At 47.8% G+C, this 19,807-nt stretch overlaps 1 protein-coding gene across 1 annotated transcript in view; it reads right to left on the bottom strand.

Annotated features, from left to right (window-relative positions):
• Positions 1-19,807, bottom strand: part of LOC123731884 (thyrotropin-releasing hormone-degrading ectoenzyme) — a 464,288-nt gene that overhangs the window by 359,573 nt on the left and 84,908 nt on the right. The window contains exon 3 of the mRNA XM_082964249.1: positions 18,033-18,159. Within this exon, the coding sequence (XP_082820375.1) occupies positions 18,033-18,159 (127 nt within the window). The remainder of the gene's footprint in view (positions 1-18,032; positions 18,160-19,807) is intronic.

The raw sequence follows: 19,807 nt of genomic DNA, 5'->3' as shown, positions 1-19,807 counted from the left end.
TGTAGGGAGATAAAGGTCTGAATCTCAGGACGTGACTGTGTTTAATTGTAGAGAGATAAAGGCCTTGTCTATCAGGACGTGACTGTGTTTAATTGTAGAGAGATAAAGGCCTGACTATCAGGACTTGACTGTGTTTAATTGTAGGGAGATAAAGGCCTGACTATCAGGACGTGACTGTGTTTAATTGTAGAGAGATAAAGGCCTTGTCTATCAGGACTTGACTGTGTTTAACTGTAGGGAGATAAAGGTCTGAATCTCAGGACTTGACTGTGTTTAACTGGTGGGAGATAAAGGTCTGAATCTCAGGACTTGACTGTGTTTAATTGTAGGGAGATAAAGGTCTGAATCTCAGGACGTGACTGTGTTTAATTGTAGAGAGATAAAGGCCTTGTCTATCAGGACTTGACTGTGTTTAATTGTAGGGAGATAAAGGCCTGACTATCAGGACTTGGCAGTCTTTAACTGTAGGGAGATAAAGGTCTTACTCTCAGGACTTGACTGTGTTTAACTGAAGGGAGATAAAGGCCTGACTGTCAGCTTAATGGCAGTCTTACTGTAGCAGAGCAGCAGGGAGGAGATACCATCTGATGAATTGGACCCTACTGAAAGGAAGGGGTTCTAGCTGGGACTGGCCTGAGGGTTTGAGTGGTGAGAGGGAAGTACCAAGCCCTCAATTGAGAGATGCCATCTGATGAATTGGACTGGACTTTTTCTCTTTGTGGTAGAGAGAGTACCTGTTCTATAACGGTCTGGCTTCAAACACGCTGCCGCTCGGCTTTCAAAGTGCCCCTCGTATAACCTTGCAGGGCAGGAAATAATGAATTCTAGAAAGGTATACCGTTACCCTTGTGTTATTAACGACCATTCTACAGTGAATAAACTCTCAAACAGAACGGAGAGCTGGGCCACAGCGGTCGAGGCTACAAGCAACTCAGAGGCCTGGTGGTAGAGAGAAAAGTCAATCCCAAATCCCTATGGGCCCTGGTCAAAAGTAGTGCACTATATACGGATTAGATCTCTGGTCTAAAGTAGTGCACTATATAGGGAATAGGGCCCTGGTCAAAAGTAGTGCACTATATACGGATTAGATCTCTGGTCTAAAGTAGTGCACTATATAGGGAATAGGGCCCTGGTCAAAAGCAGTGCACTATATAGGGAATAGGGCTCTGGTCTAAAGTAGTGCACTATATTGAATAGGGCTCTGGTCTAAAATAGTGCACTATATAGGGAATAGGGCTCTGGTCTAAAGTAGTGCACTATATTGAATAGGGCTCTGGTCTAAAATAGTGCACTATATAGGGAATAGGGCTCTGGTCTAAAGTAGTGCACCATATACAGATTAGATCTCTGGTCTAAAGTAGTGCACTATATAGGGAATAGGGCTCTGGTATGAAGTCGAGCACTATATAGGGAATAGGGCTCTGGTCTAAAGTAGTGCACTATACAAGGAATAAGGTGCCATTTGGAAAGCATTAAAGTCTCCTCTAAAGACAACTGGAGGTGACAGGAAATTGAATATTACCGTTTGCTAACACAGCTGAGACACAGCCAAACCTCGTTCACCTCACAGTGTGTGTTCAAATTACACCCTATTCCCTCCATAGTGCACTATACATGGATTAGGGTGCCTTTTGGGATGCGACCACAGCGTATCCAGGGAGTCCTCTGTAGTGTTTATATGTCCCCAACAAGGAGAGATGACACACACCCACACCAGCGTGGGCGGTGGAGAGGGTGAATAACTTCCATGATGAAGTGTGGGGAGGACGGGGCTGGTGGAGAGGGTGAATAACTTCCATGATGAAGTGTGGGGCGGACGGGGCTGGTGGAGAGGGTGAATAACTTCCATGATGAAGTGTGAGGAGGACGGGGGCTGGTGGAGAGGGTGAATAACTTCCATGATGAAGTGTGGGGAGGACGGGGGCTGGTGGAGAGGGTGAATAACTTCCATGATGAAGTGTGAGGAGGACGGGGGCTGGTGGAGAGGGTGAATAACTTCCATGATGAAGTGTGAGGAGGACGGGGGCTGGTGGAGAGGGTGAATAACTTCCATGATGAAGTGTGGGGAGGACGGGGGCTGGTGGAGAGGGTGAATAACTTCCATGATGAAGTGTGGGGCGGACGGGGCTGGTGGAGAGGGTGAATAACTTCCATGATGAAGTGTGGGACGGACGGGGCTGGTGGAGAGGGTGAATAACTTCCATGATGAAGTGTGGGGAGGACGGGGGCTGGTGGAGAGGGTGAATAACTTCCATGATGAAGTGTGGGGCGGACGGGGCTGGTGGAGAGGGTGAATAACTTCCATGATGAAGTGTGAGGAGGACGGGGGCTGGTGGAGAGGGTGAATAACTTCCATGATGAAGTGTGGGGAGGACGGGGGCTGGTGGAGAGGGTGAATAACTTCCATGATGAAGTGTGGGGAGGACGGGGCTGGTGGAGAGGGTGAATAACTTCCATGATGAAGTGTGAGGAGGACGGGGGCTGGTGGAGAGGGTGAATAACTTCCATGATGAAGTGTGAGGAGGACGGGGCTGGTGGAGAGGGTGAATAACTTCCATGATGAAGTGTGGGGCGGACGGGGCTGGTGGAGAGGGTGAATAACTTCCATGATGAAGTGTGGGGCGGACGGGGCTGGTGGAGAGGGTGAATAACTTCCATGATGAAGTGTGAGGAGGACGGGGGCTGGTGGAGAGGGTGAATAACTTCCATGATGAAGTGTGAGGAGGACGGGGGCTGGTGGAGAGGGTGAATAACTTCCATGATGAAGTGTGGGGCGGACGGGGCTGGTGGAGAGGGTGAATAACTTCCATGATGAAGTGTGGGGAGGACGGGGGCTGGTGGAGAGGGTGAATAACTTCCATGATGAAGTGTGGGGAGGACGGGGGCTGGTGGAGAGGGTGAATAACTTCCATGATGAAGTGTGAGGAGGACGGGGGCTGGTGGAGAGGGTGAATAACTTCCATGATGAAGTGTGGGGCGGACGGGGCTGGTGGAGAGGGTGAATAACTTCCATGATGAAGTGTGGGGCGGACGGGGCTGGTGGAGAGGGTGAATAACTTCCATGATGAAGTGTGGGGAGGACGGGGGCTGGTGGAGAGGGTGAATAACTTCCATGATGAAGTGTGGGGAGGACGGGGGCTGGTGCCAAGACTGGTGCCGGTGGAGAGGGTGACCTTGACAGAGCTGCAGACCGTGACACAGCACGGGGACCACCACTGAGAGTGTGTGTGTACGTGCCAGCGAGCGTGCGTGTGTGTGTGTGTGTGTGTGTGTGTGTGTGTGTGTGTGTGTGTGTGTGTGTGTGTGTCTGCCAGCTCAGTAGCGTCACCACAACACTGACAGATAATAAATGACAGTGTTTTTATAACTAATGCCAGTTTGCCTGAGGCTGATGCCGTGCAGGTGTTTGTACACATGCATATACACACACTCTCATTCAAATAAACACATACAAGAACACACACATACATGTAATAGTGCCAGACATGCACACAAACATATACAGTTGGCATTGCTGTTATGATTTCAGTTGTCCTTGATGTCCTTTGTTTTAAATGTATTATTTTGTTTTATTTTATTTGCATTGTTGTTTCTTCTGTCTTTTCCTTTTGTCTCTTTAGTTCATTCTCTTGGTTGTTGGTGCATGGGGGGTTCTTGGTGGTGAGGAATGGAATTCATTGTATTTTTTTTTTCTTCCGGGGAGGGGGGGGGGGGGGGACTGTCGGAGGGTTGAGGGCCAGCTATTGGGGAACTGTGGGGGGGATCTTGGAGGGTTGAGGGAGAGCTATTGGGGAACTGTGGGGGGGATCTTGGAGGGGTGAGGGACAGCTATTGGGGAACTGTGGGGGGGGATCATGGAGGGTTGAGGGACAGCTATTGGGGAACTGTGGGGGGGATCATGGAGGGTTGAGGGACAGCTATTGGGGAACTGTGGGGGGGATCATGGAGGGTTGAGGGACAGCTATTGGGGAACTGTGGGGGGGATCTTGGAGAGTTGAGGTACAGCTATTGGGGAACTGTGGGGGGGATCATGGAGGGTTGAGGGACAGCTATTGGGGAACTGTGGGGGGATCTTGGAGGATTGAGGGACAGCTATTGGGGAACTGTGGGGGGGATCTTGGAGGGTTGAGGGACAGCTATTGGGGAACTGTGGGGGGGATCATGGAGGGTTGAGGGACAGCTATTGGGGAACTGTGGGGGGGATCTTGGAGGGTTGAGGGACAGCTATTGGGGAACTGTGGGGAGATATTGGAGCGTTGAGGGACAGCTATTGGGGAACTGTGGGGGGGATCATGGAGGGTTGAGGGACAGCTATTGGGAAACTGTGGGGAGATATTGGAGGGTTGAGGGACAGCTATTGGGGAACTGTGGGGGGGATCTTGGAGGGTTGAGGGACAGCTATTGGGGAACTGTGGGGGGGATCTTGGAGGGTTGAGGGACAGCTATTGGGGAACTGTGGGGGGGATCTTGGAGGGTTGAGGGACAGCTATTGGGGAACTGTGGGGGGGATCTTGGAGGGGTGAGGGACAGCTATTGGGGAACTGTGGGGGGATCTTGGAGGGGTGAGGGACAGCTATTGGGGAACTGTGGGGGGGATCTTGGAGGGGTGAGGGACAGCTATTGGGGAACTGTGGGGGGGATCTTGGAGGGGTGAGGGACAGCTATTGGGGAACTGTGGGGGGGATCTTGGAGGGTTGAGGGACAGCTATTGGGGAACTGTGGGGGGGATCTTGGAGGGGTGAGGGACAGCTATTGGGGAGCTGTGGGGGGGATCTTGGAGGGTTGAGGGACAGCTATTGGGGAGCTGTGGGGGATCTTGGAGGGTTGAGGGACACTATTGGGGAACTGTGGGGGGGATCTTGGAGGGGTGAGGGACAGCTATTGGGGAACTGTGGGGGGGATCTTGGAGGGTTCAGGTTTCACTAGATTGTGATCATGAAAAAGGAAACTATGACATATATTTTATATCACTATCATGAACACGCACCCTCACACATAAGGATGGCTCTGTTGTATATATCACTATCATGCACACGCACCCTCACACATAAGGATGGCTCTGTTGTATATATCACTATCATGCACACGCACCCTCACACATAAGGATGGCTCTGTTGTATATATCACTATCATGCACACGCACCCTCACACATAAGGATGGCTCTGTTGTATATATCACTATCATGCACACGCACCCTCACACATAAGGATGGCTCTGTTGTATATATCACTATCATGCACACGCACCCTCACACACAAGGATGGCTCTGTTGTGGAAAGACTGATACATGTTTGATAGTGTCTTGATGCTGTATTGTTTGTCCTTCATGTTGTAATACTTTAATGTTGCCCCTTTCTTGTGTTTTTTTGTAATAAATATATATATATATATTTTTTAAAACAACACTGACAGACAGAAACTAATAGACTGACTCTATAGTCTCCACTGAGCTCCACAACACTGACAGACAGAAACTAATAGACTGACTCCATAGTCTCCACTGAGCTCCACAACACTGACAGACAGATAACTAATAGACTGACTCTATAGTCTCGACTGAGCTCCACAACACTGACAGACAGATAACTAATAGACTGACTGCATAGTCTCCACTGAGCTCCACAACACTGACAGACAGATAACTAATAGACTGACTCCATAGTCTCCACTGAGCTCCACAACACTGACAGACAGATAACTAATAGACTGTCTCCATAGTCTCCACTGAGCTCCACAACACTGACAGACAGATAACTAATAGACTGTCTCCACAGTCTCCACTGAGCTCAGAGCTACAGGCTTACGGTAGTGTTGGACAACACAGCAATGTCTGGGTGTACTGTGTAATAAAACATTTATTATGTTGAATTAATGTTGTATGAGGTTCACTAAGAAACAAGATACTAAATCAATCATTTCTGAATGTAGTGGGGTCAATATTAACATTTCATAAGCAACGGATAGAGGGATATTTTCCTGTTTTTGGGAGACATACAACACTTTGTGTTTTGATCTGACACACTTGGCTCCGACATGTCTATGAGTCATCACAGACAGATGAATACACCTCTTCATCATGAGCCATTTGGTGAGACTGATATGACAACCACAGACAAACACTCTAACGGCAAATAAATACATCCATTGGTTGATTTAGGGATATAATCTGATTTACATGGCAAAATGTATTAAGCATTTTTTTGTTGCGTGCTCTAATGAATATGACCCAGGCTCCTGTGACTCCAGGCAGTTACCCTCTCCTCTCTCCTCTCCTCTCCTCTCCTCTCCTCTCCTCTCCTCTCCTCTCCTCTCCTCTCCTCTCCTCTCCTCTCCTCTCCTCTCCTCTCGTCTCCTCTCCTCTCCTCCCCTCTCCTAGTACCTCTCTCCTCTCCTCTCCTCTCCTCTCCTCTCCTCTACACCCTCTCCTCTCCTCTCCTCTCCTAGTACCTCTCTCCTCTCCTCTCCTCTCCTCTCCTCTCCTCTCCTCTCCTCTCCTCTCCTCTCCTCTCCTCTCCTCTCCTCTCCTCTCCTAGTACCTCTCTCTCCTCTCCTCTCCTCTCCTCTCCTCTCCTCTACACCCTCTCCTCTCCTCTCCTCTCCTAGTACCTCTCTCCTCTCCTCTCCTCTCCTCTCCTTTCCTCTCCTCTCCTCTCCTCTCCTCTCCTCTCCTCTCCTCTCCTCTCCTCTCCTCTCCTCTCCTCTCCTCTCCTCTCCTCTCCTCTCCTCTCCTCTCCTCTCCTCTACACCCTCTCCTCTCCTCTCCTCTCCTAGTACCTTCTCTCCTCCCCTCTCCTCTCCTAGTGCCTCTCTCCTCCCCTCTCCCAGTACCCCTCTCCTCTCCTCTCCTCTCCTCGTCCTCTCCTCTCCTCTCCTCTCCTCTCCTCTCCTCTCCTCTCCTCTCCTCTCCTCTCCTCTCCTCTCCTCTCTCCTCTCCTCTCCTCTCCTCTCCTCTCCTAGTGCCTCTCTCCTCTCCTCTCCTAGTACCTCTCTCCTCTCCTCTCCTAGTACCTCTCTCCTCTCCTCTCCTCTCCTCTCCTCTCCTCTCCTCTCCTCGTACCTCTCCTCTCCTCTCCTCTCCTCTCCTCTCCTCGTCCTCTCCTCTCCTCTCCTCTCCTAGTACCTCTCTCCTCTCCTCCCTGCTTCCTCCCTCTTCTCCTCTCAATCCTCTCTCCTCTCCTCTCCACTCCTCTTCTCATCTCACCTATTCTCCTCTCCTCCCTGCTTCCTCCCTCTTCTCCTCTCAATCCCCTCTCCTCTCCTCTCCTCTCCTCTCCTCTCTCCGCTCCTCTCCTCTCCTCTCCTCCCCTCTCCTCTCCTCTCCTCTCCTCTCCTCTCCTCTCCTCTCCTCTCCTCTCTTCTCCACTCCTGCTTCTCATCTCACCTATGCTCCTCTCCTCCCTGCTTCCTCCCTCTTCTCCTCTCAATCCCCTCTCCTCTCCTCTCCTCTCCTCTCTGCTCCTCTCCTCTCCTCTCCTCCCCTCCCCTCTCCTCTCCTCTCCTCTCCTCTCCTCTCCTCTCCTCTCCTCTCCTCTCCTCTCCTCTCCTCTCCTCTCCTCTCTCCTCCCCTCTCCTCTCCTCTCCTCTCCTCTCCTCTCCTCTCCTCTCCTCTCCTCTCCTCTCCTCTCACCTATTCTCCTCCCCTCTCCTCTTCTCCTCTCACCTATTCTCCTCTCTCCTCCCTGCCTCCTTCCTCTTCTCCTCTCAAGCCTCTATCCTCTCCTCCTCTCCTCTCACCTCTTCTCCTCTCCTCCCTGCCTCCCCCCTCTTCTCTTCTCTCCTTCCGTCTCTGTCATCCTGTCTTGAATGCTCTGGCCTGGCCACCTCGTCACCCCCATCCCTTCAGACAGGACTCAGTAGAGCTGGCAGTCAGAGGCGTCACGCCCATAGGAACACAGGGGCACATGCCCCATCAGATTTGTCCTGTTTCATACTATCTTGGCTAGTAGTTTCTCTGTAATACTACTAGCCACCTAGCAATTTTATGAAGTTGGCTTTAGCTAGCCCAGATAAGTTTCCAATCTCCCAACCTCATAACAAGCTACTGAAAGGCAATTTCAGGCTATCAATCAAATTAGAGTAGCTAGCTTGTCTATCTTAGCTGGCAGGCCAGCTGTCAAGGTTTGGACTTTTAAAAAAGCAAGCAATGACAAAATAAAACTCACATTCCTTTCAATCTTTTACCCAGATTTGAGCAGAGACACAAACCCTTCCCTAACCCGGACGACGCTGGGCCAATTAACACTCCGCCTCATGGATCTCCCAGTCCTGGCTGGCTGCGACACAGCCTGGGATCGAACCCGGTGTGTAGTGATGCCTCTATCACTGTGATGCAGTGCCTTAGACCACTGCGCCACTCGGGAGGCCCCAGAATGAGTTAGGAGCTCGTAAAACAGCAGCCTTCCTCTACAGCGACATAAGAGTGAGACCTTGTTAAGCTTGTCATCTATGATGACGTTACTTTGGTTAAAAAGTGCTTCCTTGTTATCTTGCTCAAAACATAATTGGAGAATTATGTACATTGTCATCACAGAAAGGGGTCTACAACAATAACATGCTTGAATCCATGACTAAGTACATTATCCAGACGCTGGTGAACAGTGTGTGTAGTGGAGAGTAAACACACATAAACGCCGTTTACCCAGCTGTTATATTTTGCAGGAGCATTTACCCACCTTTTGCGGAAAAATACATTAAATGTATAGAACGTGTTACTTTACTCACGGCGATCAGCGTTTTTAACCACCAATTATTATACCACTACGCACCGGTGAAAAAGTTCTGCCTCCGAACAGAGACTCACACTGTGAGGTGAGAAAGAATTACAGAATGAGAGAGAGATAGAGATAATTAAAAAGAGATGAGTTGAATTAAGACTTTCTCTAATCCTCAATACATAATTGATTTAATTATACAGCAATACACCTTAAACCACAGATTCTAAAACGCCTGGTAGGTAGCACTTTAGAGAGAACAGACAGACAGACAGAGAGAGAGAGAGAGAGAGAGAGAGAGAGAGAGAGAGAGAGAGAGAGAGAGGAGAGAGAGAGAGACAGAGAGAGACAGAGAGAGACAGAGAGAGAGAGAGACAGAGAGAGAGAGAGACAGAGAGAGAGAGAGAGAGAGACAGAGAGAGAGACAGAGAGACAGAGAGAGAGAGACAGAGACAGAGAGCGAGAGACAGAGAGAGAGACAGAGAGAGAGACAGAGAGAGACAGAGACAGAGAGACAGAGAGACAGACAGAGATAGAGAGAGCGAGACAGAGAGAGAGAGACAGAGACAGAGAGAGAGAGACAGAGAGAGAGAGACAGAGGGAGAGAGAGACAGAGAGAGAGACAGAGACAGAGACAGAGAGACAGAGAGAGACGAGAGAGAGAGAGAGAGAGAGAGAGAGAGAGAGAGAGACACCCGTCACAACCAGAGGAAATGACAGAGATGCTTATAGAGATGCTTCACTAACAGACTGGCAGCTCCACAGCAGGAGAGAACACAGTAGAAAACTCCCTTTGAGACCCTCTCCCCTCCCCCTCTCTCTCTCTCTGTCTGTCTCTTTCTCTCCCTCTCTCTCTCCCCCTCGATCTCTCCCTCCCTCTCTGTCTCTCTCACACTACTCTCGCTCTCTCTGTTTCTGTCTCTCTCGTCTTTATCTCTCTCCCTCCCTTTCTCCCTCCCTCCTGCCTTCCATTTCCCCACTCATTCTACCTTCCTCTGACAATGAAAGCGAAGCCAGTAGTTAGCCTGAGAGAAGTTTCAGTGTTTAAGTGGTCTGCTTACCAAATGCCACCTTATCTCCTACACAGTGCACTACGTTTGACCAGGGCCCATAGGGCTATGTAGGGAATAGGGAGCGATTTGGGACACAAACCTCATCTCTGCTTTGTCACTCTAAGGAGATGGCAGTGGTGATTAACTTGCTCTAATTAGAGCCTACTTAAGGATTGGAGGGTCTGAACAATGGTCCGCTGTGATGGACAAACACAGATACGCTTTATGGCGTCATTTCTCAACACGCAAGACCGAACCCACTCACATGGCCCTCTCCCCTCTCTCCTCTCCCCTCTCTCCTCTCCCCTCTCGCTCTCTCAATTCAATTCAAAGGGCTTTATTGGCATGGGAAACATATGCTTACATTGCCAAAGCAAGTGAAATAAATAATAAACAAAAGTGAGGAGACACAAAACAACAAAAAAATATTCAAATTTAACAGTAAATATTGCACTTAAAAAGGTTTCAAAAAGTGTATCGCTCTCTCTCTCTCCTCCTCTCTCTCTTCTCTCTCCCTTCTTTCTCTGGTGCCACATGCCAATGTGCTGTGACGCCAAGGGTGGTAAATGACAGAAAATAAATGAATTGAACTCAATGCTGGAAAAACTGAATGACAAGTAAATATGAGGTTGAGAATGGTAGAAAGAAACTGGAGAAGGGAAACTATTTACAGAGCATTGTAGGAACTATCTTCCTTTACCATTATAGGAACTATCTTCCTTTACCATTGTAGGAACTATCTTCCTTTACCATTGTAGGAACTATCTTCCTTTACCATTATAGGAACTATCTTCCTTTACCATTGTAGGAACTATCTTCCTTTACCATTGTAGGAACTATCTTCCTTTACCATTGTAGGAACTGTCTTCCTTTACCATTATAGGAACTATCTTCCTTTACCATTATAGGAACTATCTTCCTTTACCATTGTAGGAACTATCTTCCTTTACCATTATAGGAACTATCTTCCTTTACCATTATAGGAACTATCTTCCTTTACCATTACAGGAACTATCTTCCTTTACCATTATAGGAACTATCTTCCTTTACCATTATAGGAAGTGTCTTCCTTTACCATTATAGGAACTATCTTCCTTTACCATTATAGGAACTATCTTCCTTTACCATTATAGGAACTATCTTCCTTTACCATTGTAGGAACTATCTTCCTTTACCATTATAGGAAGTGTCTTCCTTTAGAAAAGTACTGTGCTGATTAGAACAATGTAAAAAGGAGTGGGACGCATTGGGGGGTCTAATAGTGCCCTTTCAATGGAACTATCTGTCATTATTAGTTCACAACGACACAATGCCCTTTGAATGGAACTATCTGTCATTATTAGTTCACAATGACACAATGCCCTTTGAATGGAACTATCTGTCATTATTAGTTCACAATGACACAATGCCCTTTCAATGGAACTATCTGTCATTATTAGTTCACAATGACACAATGCCCTTTGAATGGAACTATCTGTCATTATTAGTTCACAATGACACAATGCCCTTTCAATGGAACTATCTGTCATTATTAGTTCACAACGACACAATGCCCTTTCAATGGAACTATCTGTCATTATTAGTTCACAACGACACAATGCCCTTTCAATGGAACTATCTGTCATTATTAGTTCACAATGACACAATGCCCTTTCAATGGAACTATCTGTCATTATTAGTTCACAATGACACAATGCCCTTTCAATGGAACTATCTGTCATTATTAGTTCACAATGACACAATGCCCTTTGAATGGAACTATCTGTCATTATTAGTTCACAATGACACAATGCCCTTTCAATGGAACTATCTGTCATTATTAGTTCACAACGACACAATGCCCTTTGAATGGAACTATCTGTCATTATTAGTTCACAACGACACAATGCCCTTTCAATGGAACTATCTGTCATTATTAGTTCACAATGACACAATGCCCTTTCAATGGAACTATCTGTCATTATTAGTTCACAACGACACAATGCCCTTTCAATGGAAATATCTGTCATTATTAGTTCACAATGACACAATGCCCTTTCAATGAAACTATCTGTCCCTCTATTATTTAAGTCTTTCTCTTATCGTTTATAAAGGAAATCCACTTTAAAAGCCTTTCACATATGAGGCCTGCTTCTGTAGGAGCGTCGGAAATGAAATTATATTCAAAGATAATCTTTATTGTTTAAAAGGCTACAAAACAGATCGATTGGTCTATGTGAACAGTCTACAATCCCAATCAGTTACAAAAAAATAACAGAATTATCCTCGTGTTCCTCTGAAGTTTTCAAGATGCTGTGTTGTATGAGTGTTAGCGTGTTAGCGTGTTAGCATGCTAGTGTGTTAGGGTGCTAGCGTGTTAGCGTGCTACGGTGCTATACGCTACAGGCAGGCCATCTTTCCATGTGATTTCATCCTATGTGGTTGCATTCAACAGAGTGTCAGTAGGCAGGCAGTATGAATCAGTGCTGCATGGCCCTAGCTGTTAGGTCCTGGGGGCCTCCAACTGCTGTCTCTACACAGCACCCAGATGGTGCCTTTATATAACCACAACACACATTATATCTAGGACATGTCTTAACCGAGGCCTCACTTCACACCGGAATCATGACGTGATGAGGCAAATCTGACAGGGCGCTCAGATCCCTACGCAGTGCACTAGTTTTGAGCAGAGTTGTGTCTGAAATGACAACCTATTCCCTAAATAGTGCACTAGATGGGGAATAGGGTGAAATTTCAGACGAAGCAATCCTGAATTGTCAGAGAGGAGACACAGAGTAATCTAACTTCCAATGTCATGACATTTTCTCCCTCGTCCAACGAGACCTAATATAGCATAGCAAATTCGGGGGGGGGGGGGGGGGTCGCCCCGACCAGGACTCAGACCCCGGTCCATCGACAGCCAAGCCAGCACCTTACCGTTACGTCAAGAGGTCTGAACCTCTTGATGAGGTTGTTGTGATGAGGTGACTAGGTGTTGGGTTGAGGTGACTAGGTGTTGGGTTGAGGTGACTAGGTGTTGGGTTAAGGTGACTAGGTGTTGGGTTAAGGTGACTAGGTGTTGGGTTGAGGTGACTAGGTGTTGGGTTAAGGTGACTAGGTGTTGAGGTGACTAGGTGTTGGGTTGAGGTGACTAGGTGTTGAGGTGACTAGGTGATGGGTTGAGGTGACTAGGTGTTGGGTTAAGGTGACTAGATGTTGGGTTAAGGTGACTAGGTGTTGAGGTGACTAGGTGTTGGGTTGAGGTGACTAGGTGTTGGGTTGAGGTGACTAGGTGTTGGGTTGAGGTGACTAGGTGTTGAGTTAAGGTGACTAGGTGTTGGGTTGAGGTGACTAGGTGTTGGGTTAAGGTGACTAGGTGTTGGGTTGAGGTGACTAGGTGTTGGGTTGAGGTGACTAGGTGTTGGGTTAAGGTGACTAGGTGTTGGGTTGAGGTGACTAGGTGTTGGGTTGAGGTGACTAGGTCTTGGGTTAAGGTGACTAGGTGTTGGGTTGAGGTGACTAGGTGTTGGGTTAAGGTGACTAGGTGTTGGGTTGAGGTGACTAGGTGTTGGGTTAAGGTGACTAGGTGTTGGGTTGAGGTGACTAGGTGTTGTGATGAGGTGACTAGGTGTTGGGTTAAGGTGACTAGGTGTTGGGTTGAGGTGACTAGGTGTTGGGTTAAGGTGACTAGGTGTTGGGTTAAGGTGTTGGGTTGAGGTGACTAGGTGTTGGGTTGAGGTGACTAGGTGTTGGGTTGAGGTGACTAGGTGTTGGGTTAAGGTGACTAGGTGTTGGGTTGAGGTGACTAGGTGTTGGGTTGAGGTGACTAGGTGTTGGGTTAAGGTGACTAGGTGTTGTGATGAGGTGACTAGGTGTTGGGTTAAGGTGACTAGGTGTTGGGTTAAGGTGACTAGGTGTTGGGTTGAGGTGACTAGGTGTTGGGTTGAGGTGACTAGGTGTTGGGTTAAGGTGACTAGGTGTTGAGGTGACTAGGTGTTGGGTTGAGGTGACTAGGTGTTGGGTTGAGGTGACTAGGTGTTGGGTTAAGGTGACTAGGTGTTGGGTTAAGGTGACTAGGTGTTGGGTTAAGGTGACTAGGTGTTGGGTTGAGGTGACTAGGTGTTGGGTTGAGGTGACTAGGTGTTGGGTTAAGGTGACTAGGTGTTGTGATTAGGTGTTAGGTTAAGGTGGCTAGGTGTTGAGGTGACTAGGTGTTGGGTTAAGGTGACTAGGTGTTGGGTTGAGGTGGCTAGGTGTTGAGGTGACTAGGTGTTGGGTTAAGGTGGCTAGGTGTTGGGTTGAGGTGACTAGGTGTTGGGTTAAGGTGACTAGGTGACTAGGTGTTGGGTTAAGGTGGCTAGGTGTTGGGTTAAGGTGACTAGGTGTTGAGGTGACTAGGTGTTGGGTTGAGGTGACTAGGTGTTGGGTTAAGGTGACTAGGTGTTGGGTTGAGGTGACTAGGTGTTGGGTTGAGGTGACTAGGTGTTGGGTTGAGGTGGCTAGGTGTTGAGGTGACTAGGTTTTGGGTTGAGGTGACTAGGTGTTGGGTTAAGGTGACTAGGTGTTGGGTTGAGGTGGCTAGGTGTTGAGGTGACTAGGTGTTGGGTTAAGGTGGCTAGGTGTTGGGTTGAGGTGACTAGGTGTTGGGTTAAGGTGACTAGGTGTTGAGGTGACTAGGTGTTGGGTTGAGGTGACTAGGTGTTGGGTTGAGGTGACTAGGTGTTGGGTTGAGGTGACTAGGTGTTGGGTTGAGGTGACTAGGTGTTGGGTTAAGGTGACTAGGTGTTGGGTTAAGGTGACTAGGTGTTGGGTTAAGGTGACTAGGTGTTGGGTTGAGGTGACTAGGTGTTGGGTTAAGGTTGCTCCATTACCCCGTTCCTTCGGGAGAGCCTGTCCCTACACTTCTCTATTGCAAGTCCCTCACGTCGACACACCTCTCTGATGGCCCCACGGACACCATCCCACTTCTGACACCAATGTAACAAAATGGGGACTGTCGTAACAATGGAACTCCAGTAGGCTCTTCGGTACCACATGCACTTACACTCAGAGGACAGTTTATTAGGTACACCCATCTACAACCGGGTCGGACCCCCCCACACACTTTGCCTCCAGAACACCGTGCATGTTTTGGGGCATGGATTCTACAAGGTGTCAGAAACGTACCACAGGGATGTTGGTCCATGCTGACGTGATGGCATCAGGCTGCTGATTGGATGGCGGTACGTTCATGCTGCCAACAGCCCCGTTCCATCTCATCCCAAAGAGGCTCTGGTGGGTTTGGTCAGCAATAATGTTCAATCGTTGCTCAACTGGTATCAAGGGACCTAACGTGTGCCAGGAAAACATTCCCCGCAAGAGCTGCTGCTTCTTGTTTTATCTGATAGGAACCCAGAGTGGTCGTCTGCTGCAATAGCCAATCTGTGACAAGGATTGACGTGTTGTGTGCTTTCGAGATGCCATTCTGCACCACTGTTGTTCTGAGCCGTTATTTGTCTGTTTGTGGCCCACCTGTTAGCTTGCACCATTCTTTCCATTCTCATTGAACCTCTCATCAACAAGCTGTTTTCACCCACAGTATTGCCGCTGATTGGATGTTTTTTGTTGGTAGCACCATTCTCTGTAAACCCTAGACACTGTCGTGTGTGAAGAGGAGAGCAGCCGTTAATGAGACAGCAGATCCAGCGCGCCTGGCACTGACGATCATACAACGCTTATAGTCTCTTAGGTCACTCGTGTTACCCATTCTAACATCCAATCAAACAGTAACTGAATGTCGCAATGCCTGTCTGCCTGCTGTATATAGCAAGCCACGGCCAAATGACTCACTTTCTATAGGAGCAATCCATTTTCATGAACAGGGTAGAGTACCTAATAAACTGGCCAGTGAGTGTATGTTAGTCTCATTAACACAGTAGAAGTGACAGTGTACAGGCTTTGGCTTCACTAACAGACTACAACATAACACATGGACTGACATGACAATTTATTCCATGGGTGGCCAAAGACCAAGGCCACGCCTCCAACAAGCCACACCTCCAGATTCTCTAATAGGCTAGGTTGTTTACTTAGAGAAGAACAATAGATGAGGTCACCAGACAGACAGACAGACAGACAGACAGACAGACAGACAGACAGACAGACAGACAGACAGACAGACAGACAGACAGACAGACAGACAGACAGACAGACAGACAGACAGACAGACAGACAGACAGACAGACAGACAGACAGACAGACAGATCTAGAGATTTCTAGATTTCTAGATATCTAGATAGATCCTTACTTGACTCCTTGCTCCTATAAAAAAATGTTTGCCAACCAAGTCAATACAGTCAAACTCCTCAAACACTTCTGAAGGTGACTACATGAAACCATATGCAATCAGCTCTATATCACATTCCTACTTATGAAACTGTATTAGTAGGGAGAAGAGGCCAACAAAATACATGTTAGCAATCAGTGGGGAGCACATTTCAGAAAAGGAAATACCAATTCAAATGGGTCCTTATGAGATGAACGTATGACAACAACCATTTTGGTAAAGCGCATCTCAGCAGCCACAGAGAGACAAGATGGATACTTAAAATGCAGCTATGACACCCTGATAAATACTTTACCCATGCTCCTTTTCCATAACCGTACAACAACAACAACAATAATAACAAAGGAACCACCAGGAGCTCTGTCTCCTAATATATGCTATAGACAGACAGAGACTGATGCCTGTGTGTTAAAGTACACTACATTCTGAGGCCCTGAAGCAGTTGGGTTAGTTCTCCAATGAGCCCCGTGGAGCCTTGCCTTGCCATTCCGCACAACGCCATGCTGCCACAGCTAGCAGATGGAGCCTAGCGCCGCCGGGAGAGAGGGAGGCAGCGAGGGAGGGAGGGAGGGGGGAGGCAGCGAGGGAGGGAGGGCATTTAAGAGCACACACAAGTGGGGAGAGAGCTGGCGGGAGGGAGGGATTGAGAGGGAGGGAGACGGGAGGGAGGGATTGAGAGGGAGGGAGAGAGCGGGAGAGAGGAAAGGAGGGAGGGAGAGTGGGAGACGGGAGGGGGGGATTGAGAGGGAGGGAGAGAGCGGGAGAGAGAGAGGAAAATAGGGAGGGAGACGGGAGGGATTGTGAGGGAGGGAGAGAGCAGGAGAGAGGCAAGGAGGGAGGGAGAGTGGGAGACGGGAGAGAGGGAGGGATTGAGAGAGATGGAGAGAGGAAAGGAGGGAGGAAGACAGGAGGGAGGGATTGAGAGGGAGAGAGAGAGCGGGAGAGAGGATAGGAGGGAGGGAGAGTGGGAGATGGAGAGAGTGTCAAAGAGGGAGGGAGACAAGGAGAAAGGGAGAGAGGGAGAGAAGGAGTCTGTTGGGGAAGATTGATGGGTATATTTAAATGAACACGCCAAACTGACAGAAACCCAATGGAGAGAGACACCGACAGAGTAGACTTCTGATGTCAGGCTGCACACACACACACATACACACACACAGAGACACACACACACATTTACATACACACAAATAGACCTACACACACACACACAAACCGCCATACACACATCAACTACAGAGAAATCACAACCGATGATTCCAACAATCTAACAGCCCTAGAATGAACATTACACTACTGAATTCTGACAATCACAGAGTGGAGTCTTTAAAAGGGCTAGCATTCTGCACAGGGTAACGTAGCCATAGAATAAACTGTCTTTAAAAGGGCTACCATTCTGCACAGGGTAACGTAGCCATAGAATAAACTGTCTTTAAAAGGGCTACCATTCTGCACAGGGTAACGTAGCCATAGAAGAAACTGTCTTTAAAAGGGCTACCATTCTGCACAGGGTAACGTAGCCATAGAATAAACTGTCTTTAAAAGGGCTACCATTCTGCACAGGGTAACGTAGCCATAGAATAAACTGTCTTTAAAAGGGCTACCATTCTGCACAGGGTAACGTAGCCATAGAATAAACTGTCTTTAAAAGGGCTACCATTCTGCACAGGGTAACGTAGCCATAGCAATACAGAATAGCCTTCCACACCAAGGATTCCCCTGTCCAGGAAATCCTCTCACTATCGACAACAAGCCTTGCTGTATGTGTGTGTGTGTGTGTGTATGTGTGTGTGTATGTGTGTGTGTGTGTGTGTGTGTGTGTGTGTGTGTGTGTGTGTGTGTGTGTGTGTGTGTGTGTGTGTGTGTGTGTGTGTGTGTACCTTGGTGAGAAGCAGTATTCCAACCACGCAGTACAGAACAGAACAGTACAGAGTTAGGTTAGCCCCGGGTCCCACGTGTCTCACCTAATTTGGGCAGGGAGTATTTGACTTTGAAGTAATCCTCATAGAACTGGAGGAGTCTCTTTGTGATGTGGAGAGCGTAGTCACCCGCTCCGCTCTGGATGGCGTTGGGCCTGGCATACAGCCGGATCTGGAGAAAGGAAGGGAGGGAGAGAAGGAGGAAGGGAGGAAGGGAGGGAGGAAGGAAGGGAGGAAGGGAGGGAGGAAGGAAGGAAGGAGGGAAGGAAGGAAGGAAGGAAGGAAGGAAAAAAGAATGAGAGGATGTGGGAAATAAAGCACTGGTTCAGTTCTGTCGTTCTACTGCTGTCGACACACACACACACACAAGCACACACACACACACACACACACACACACACACACACACACACACACACACACACACATTCCCTTTGGTCCACATTGTTTCATTAGTTTGTTAGTCCTCATGCAGCCTCACAGGGAATTCTGTTAAATGTCTGCTGCCACTCAGCTGATTTCAAGCTGCTGTGCTTGTCTCTGGAGCCCGCGGCAATTGAATGCTACGGCATTAGTGTCTGTGTGTGTGTGTGTGTGTGTCTGTGTGTCTGTGTGTGTGTGTGTGTGTGTGTGTGTGTGAGTGTGTGTGTGTGTGTGTGTGTGTGTGTGTGTGTGTGTGTGTGTGTGTGTGTGTGTGTGTGTGTGTGTGTGTGTGTGTGTGTGTGTGTGTGTGTGTGTGAGTCTGTGTGTGTGTGTGTGAGTGCGTCCGAGCGTGTGTGTGTGTTTGTGAGTGTGTGCATGCGTGAGTGTGTTTGTGTGTGTGTTTGTGAGTGCGTCCGAGCGTGTGTGCGTGAGTGTGTTTGTGTGTGTGTACTGTAAGTGTTTTGAACAAGTCTTTCAGGTAACATGTTCATCTAGACTCTTCAATAGGCCTGTAGGAGCCATGGTCATGTGGGTGGCAGGTTGGGACAGTAACCGGAACGTCGCTTGTTCGAATCCCCATGGAGGCTCTAAGTAGTTCAATGTTGATGTCATGGAGGCTCTAAGTAGTTCAATGTTGATGTCATGGAGGCTCTAACTAGTTCCATGATTATGATGTCATGGATTCTCTAAGTAGTTATATGATGTTGATGTACTGTAATGGAGGCTCTAAGTAGTTCAATGTTGATGTCATGGAGGCTCTAACTAGTTCCATGATGATGATGTCATGGAGGCTCTAACTAGTTCCATGATTATGATGTCATGGATTCTCTAAGTAGTTATATGATGTTGATGTACTGTAATGGAGGCTCTAAGTAGTTCTAGGTTGATGTCATGGAGGCTCTAACTAGTTCTATGATGATGATGTCATGGAGGCTCTAACTAGTTCCATGATTATGATGTCATGGAGTCTCTAAGTAGTTCTATGATGATGATGTCATGGAGGCTCTAACTAGTTCTATGATGATGATGTCATGGAGTCTCTAAGTAGTTCTATGCTGATGTCATGGATTCTCTAAGTAGTTCTATGATGATGATGTACTGTAATGGAGGCTCTAAGTAGTTCTATGTTGATGTTGATGTCATGGAGGTTCTAATTAGTTCTATGACGTTGATGTACTGTAATGGAGGCTCTAAGTAGGTCAATGTTGATGTTGATGTCATGGAGGCTCTAATTAGTTCTATGACGTTGATGTACTGTAATGGAGGCTCTAAGTAGTTCTATGTTGATGATGATGTCATGGAGGCTCTAAGTAGTTCTATGATAATGATGTACTGTAATGGAGGCTCTAAGTAGTTCTATGTTGATGATGATGTCATGGAGGCTCTAAGTAGTTCTA

This window comes from Salmo salar, chromosome 17 (assembly GCF_965601325.2).
Source record: "Salmo salar chromosome 17, fSalSal1, whole genome shotgun sequence".
Taxonomy (NCBI): Eukaryota; Metazoa; Chordata; class Actinopteri; order Salmoniformes; family Salmonidae; genus Salmo; species Salmo salar.
Note: the sequence above shows the minus strand (reverse complement) of the source record. Positions and strands in the feature narration are given on the sequence as shown.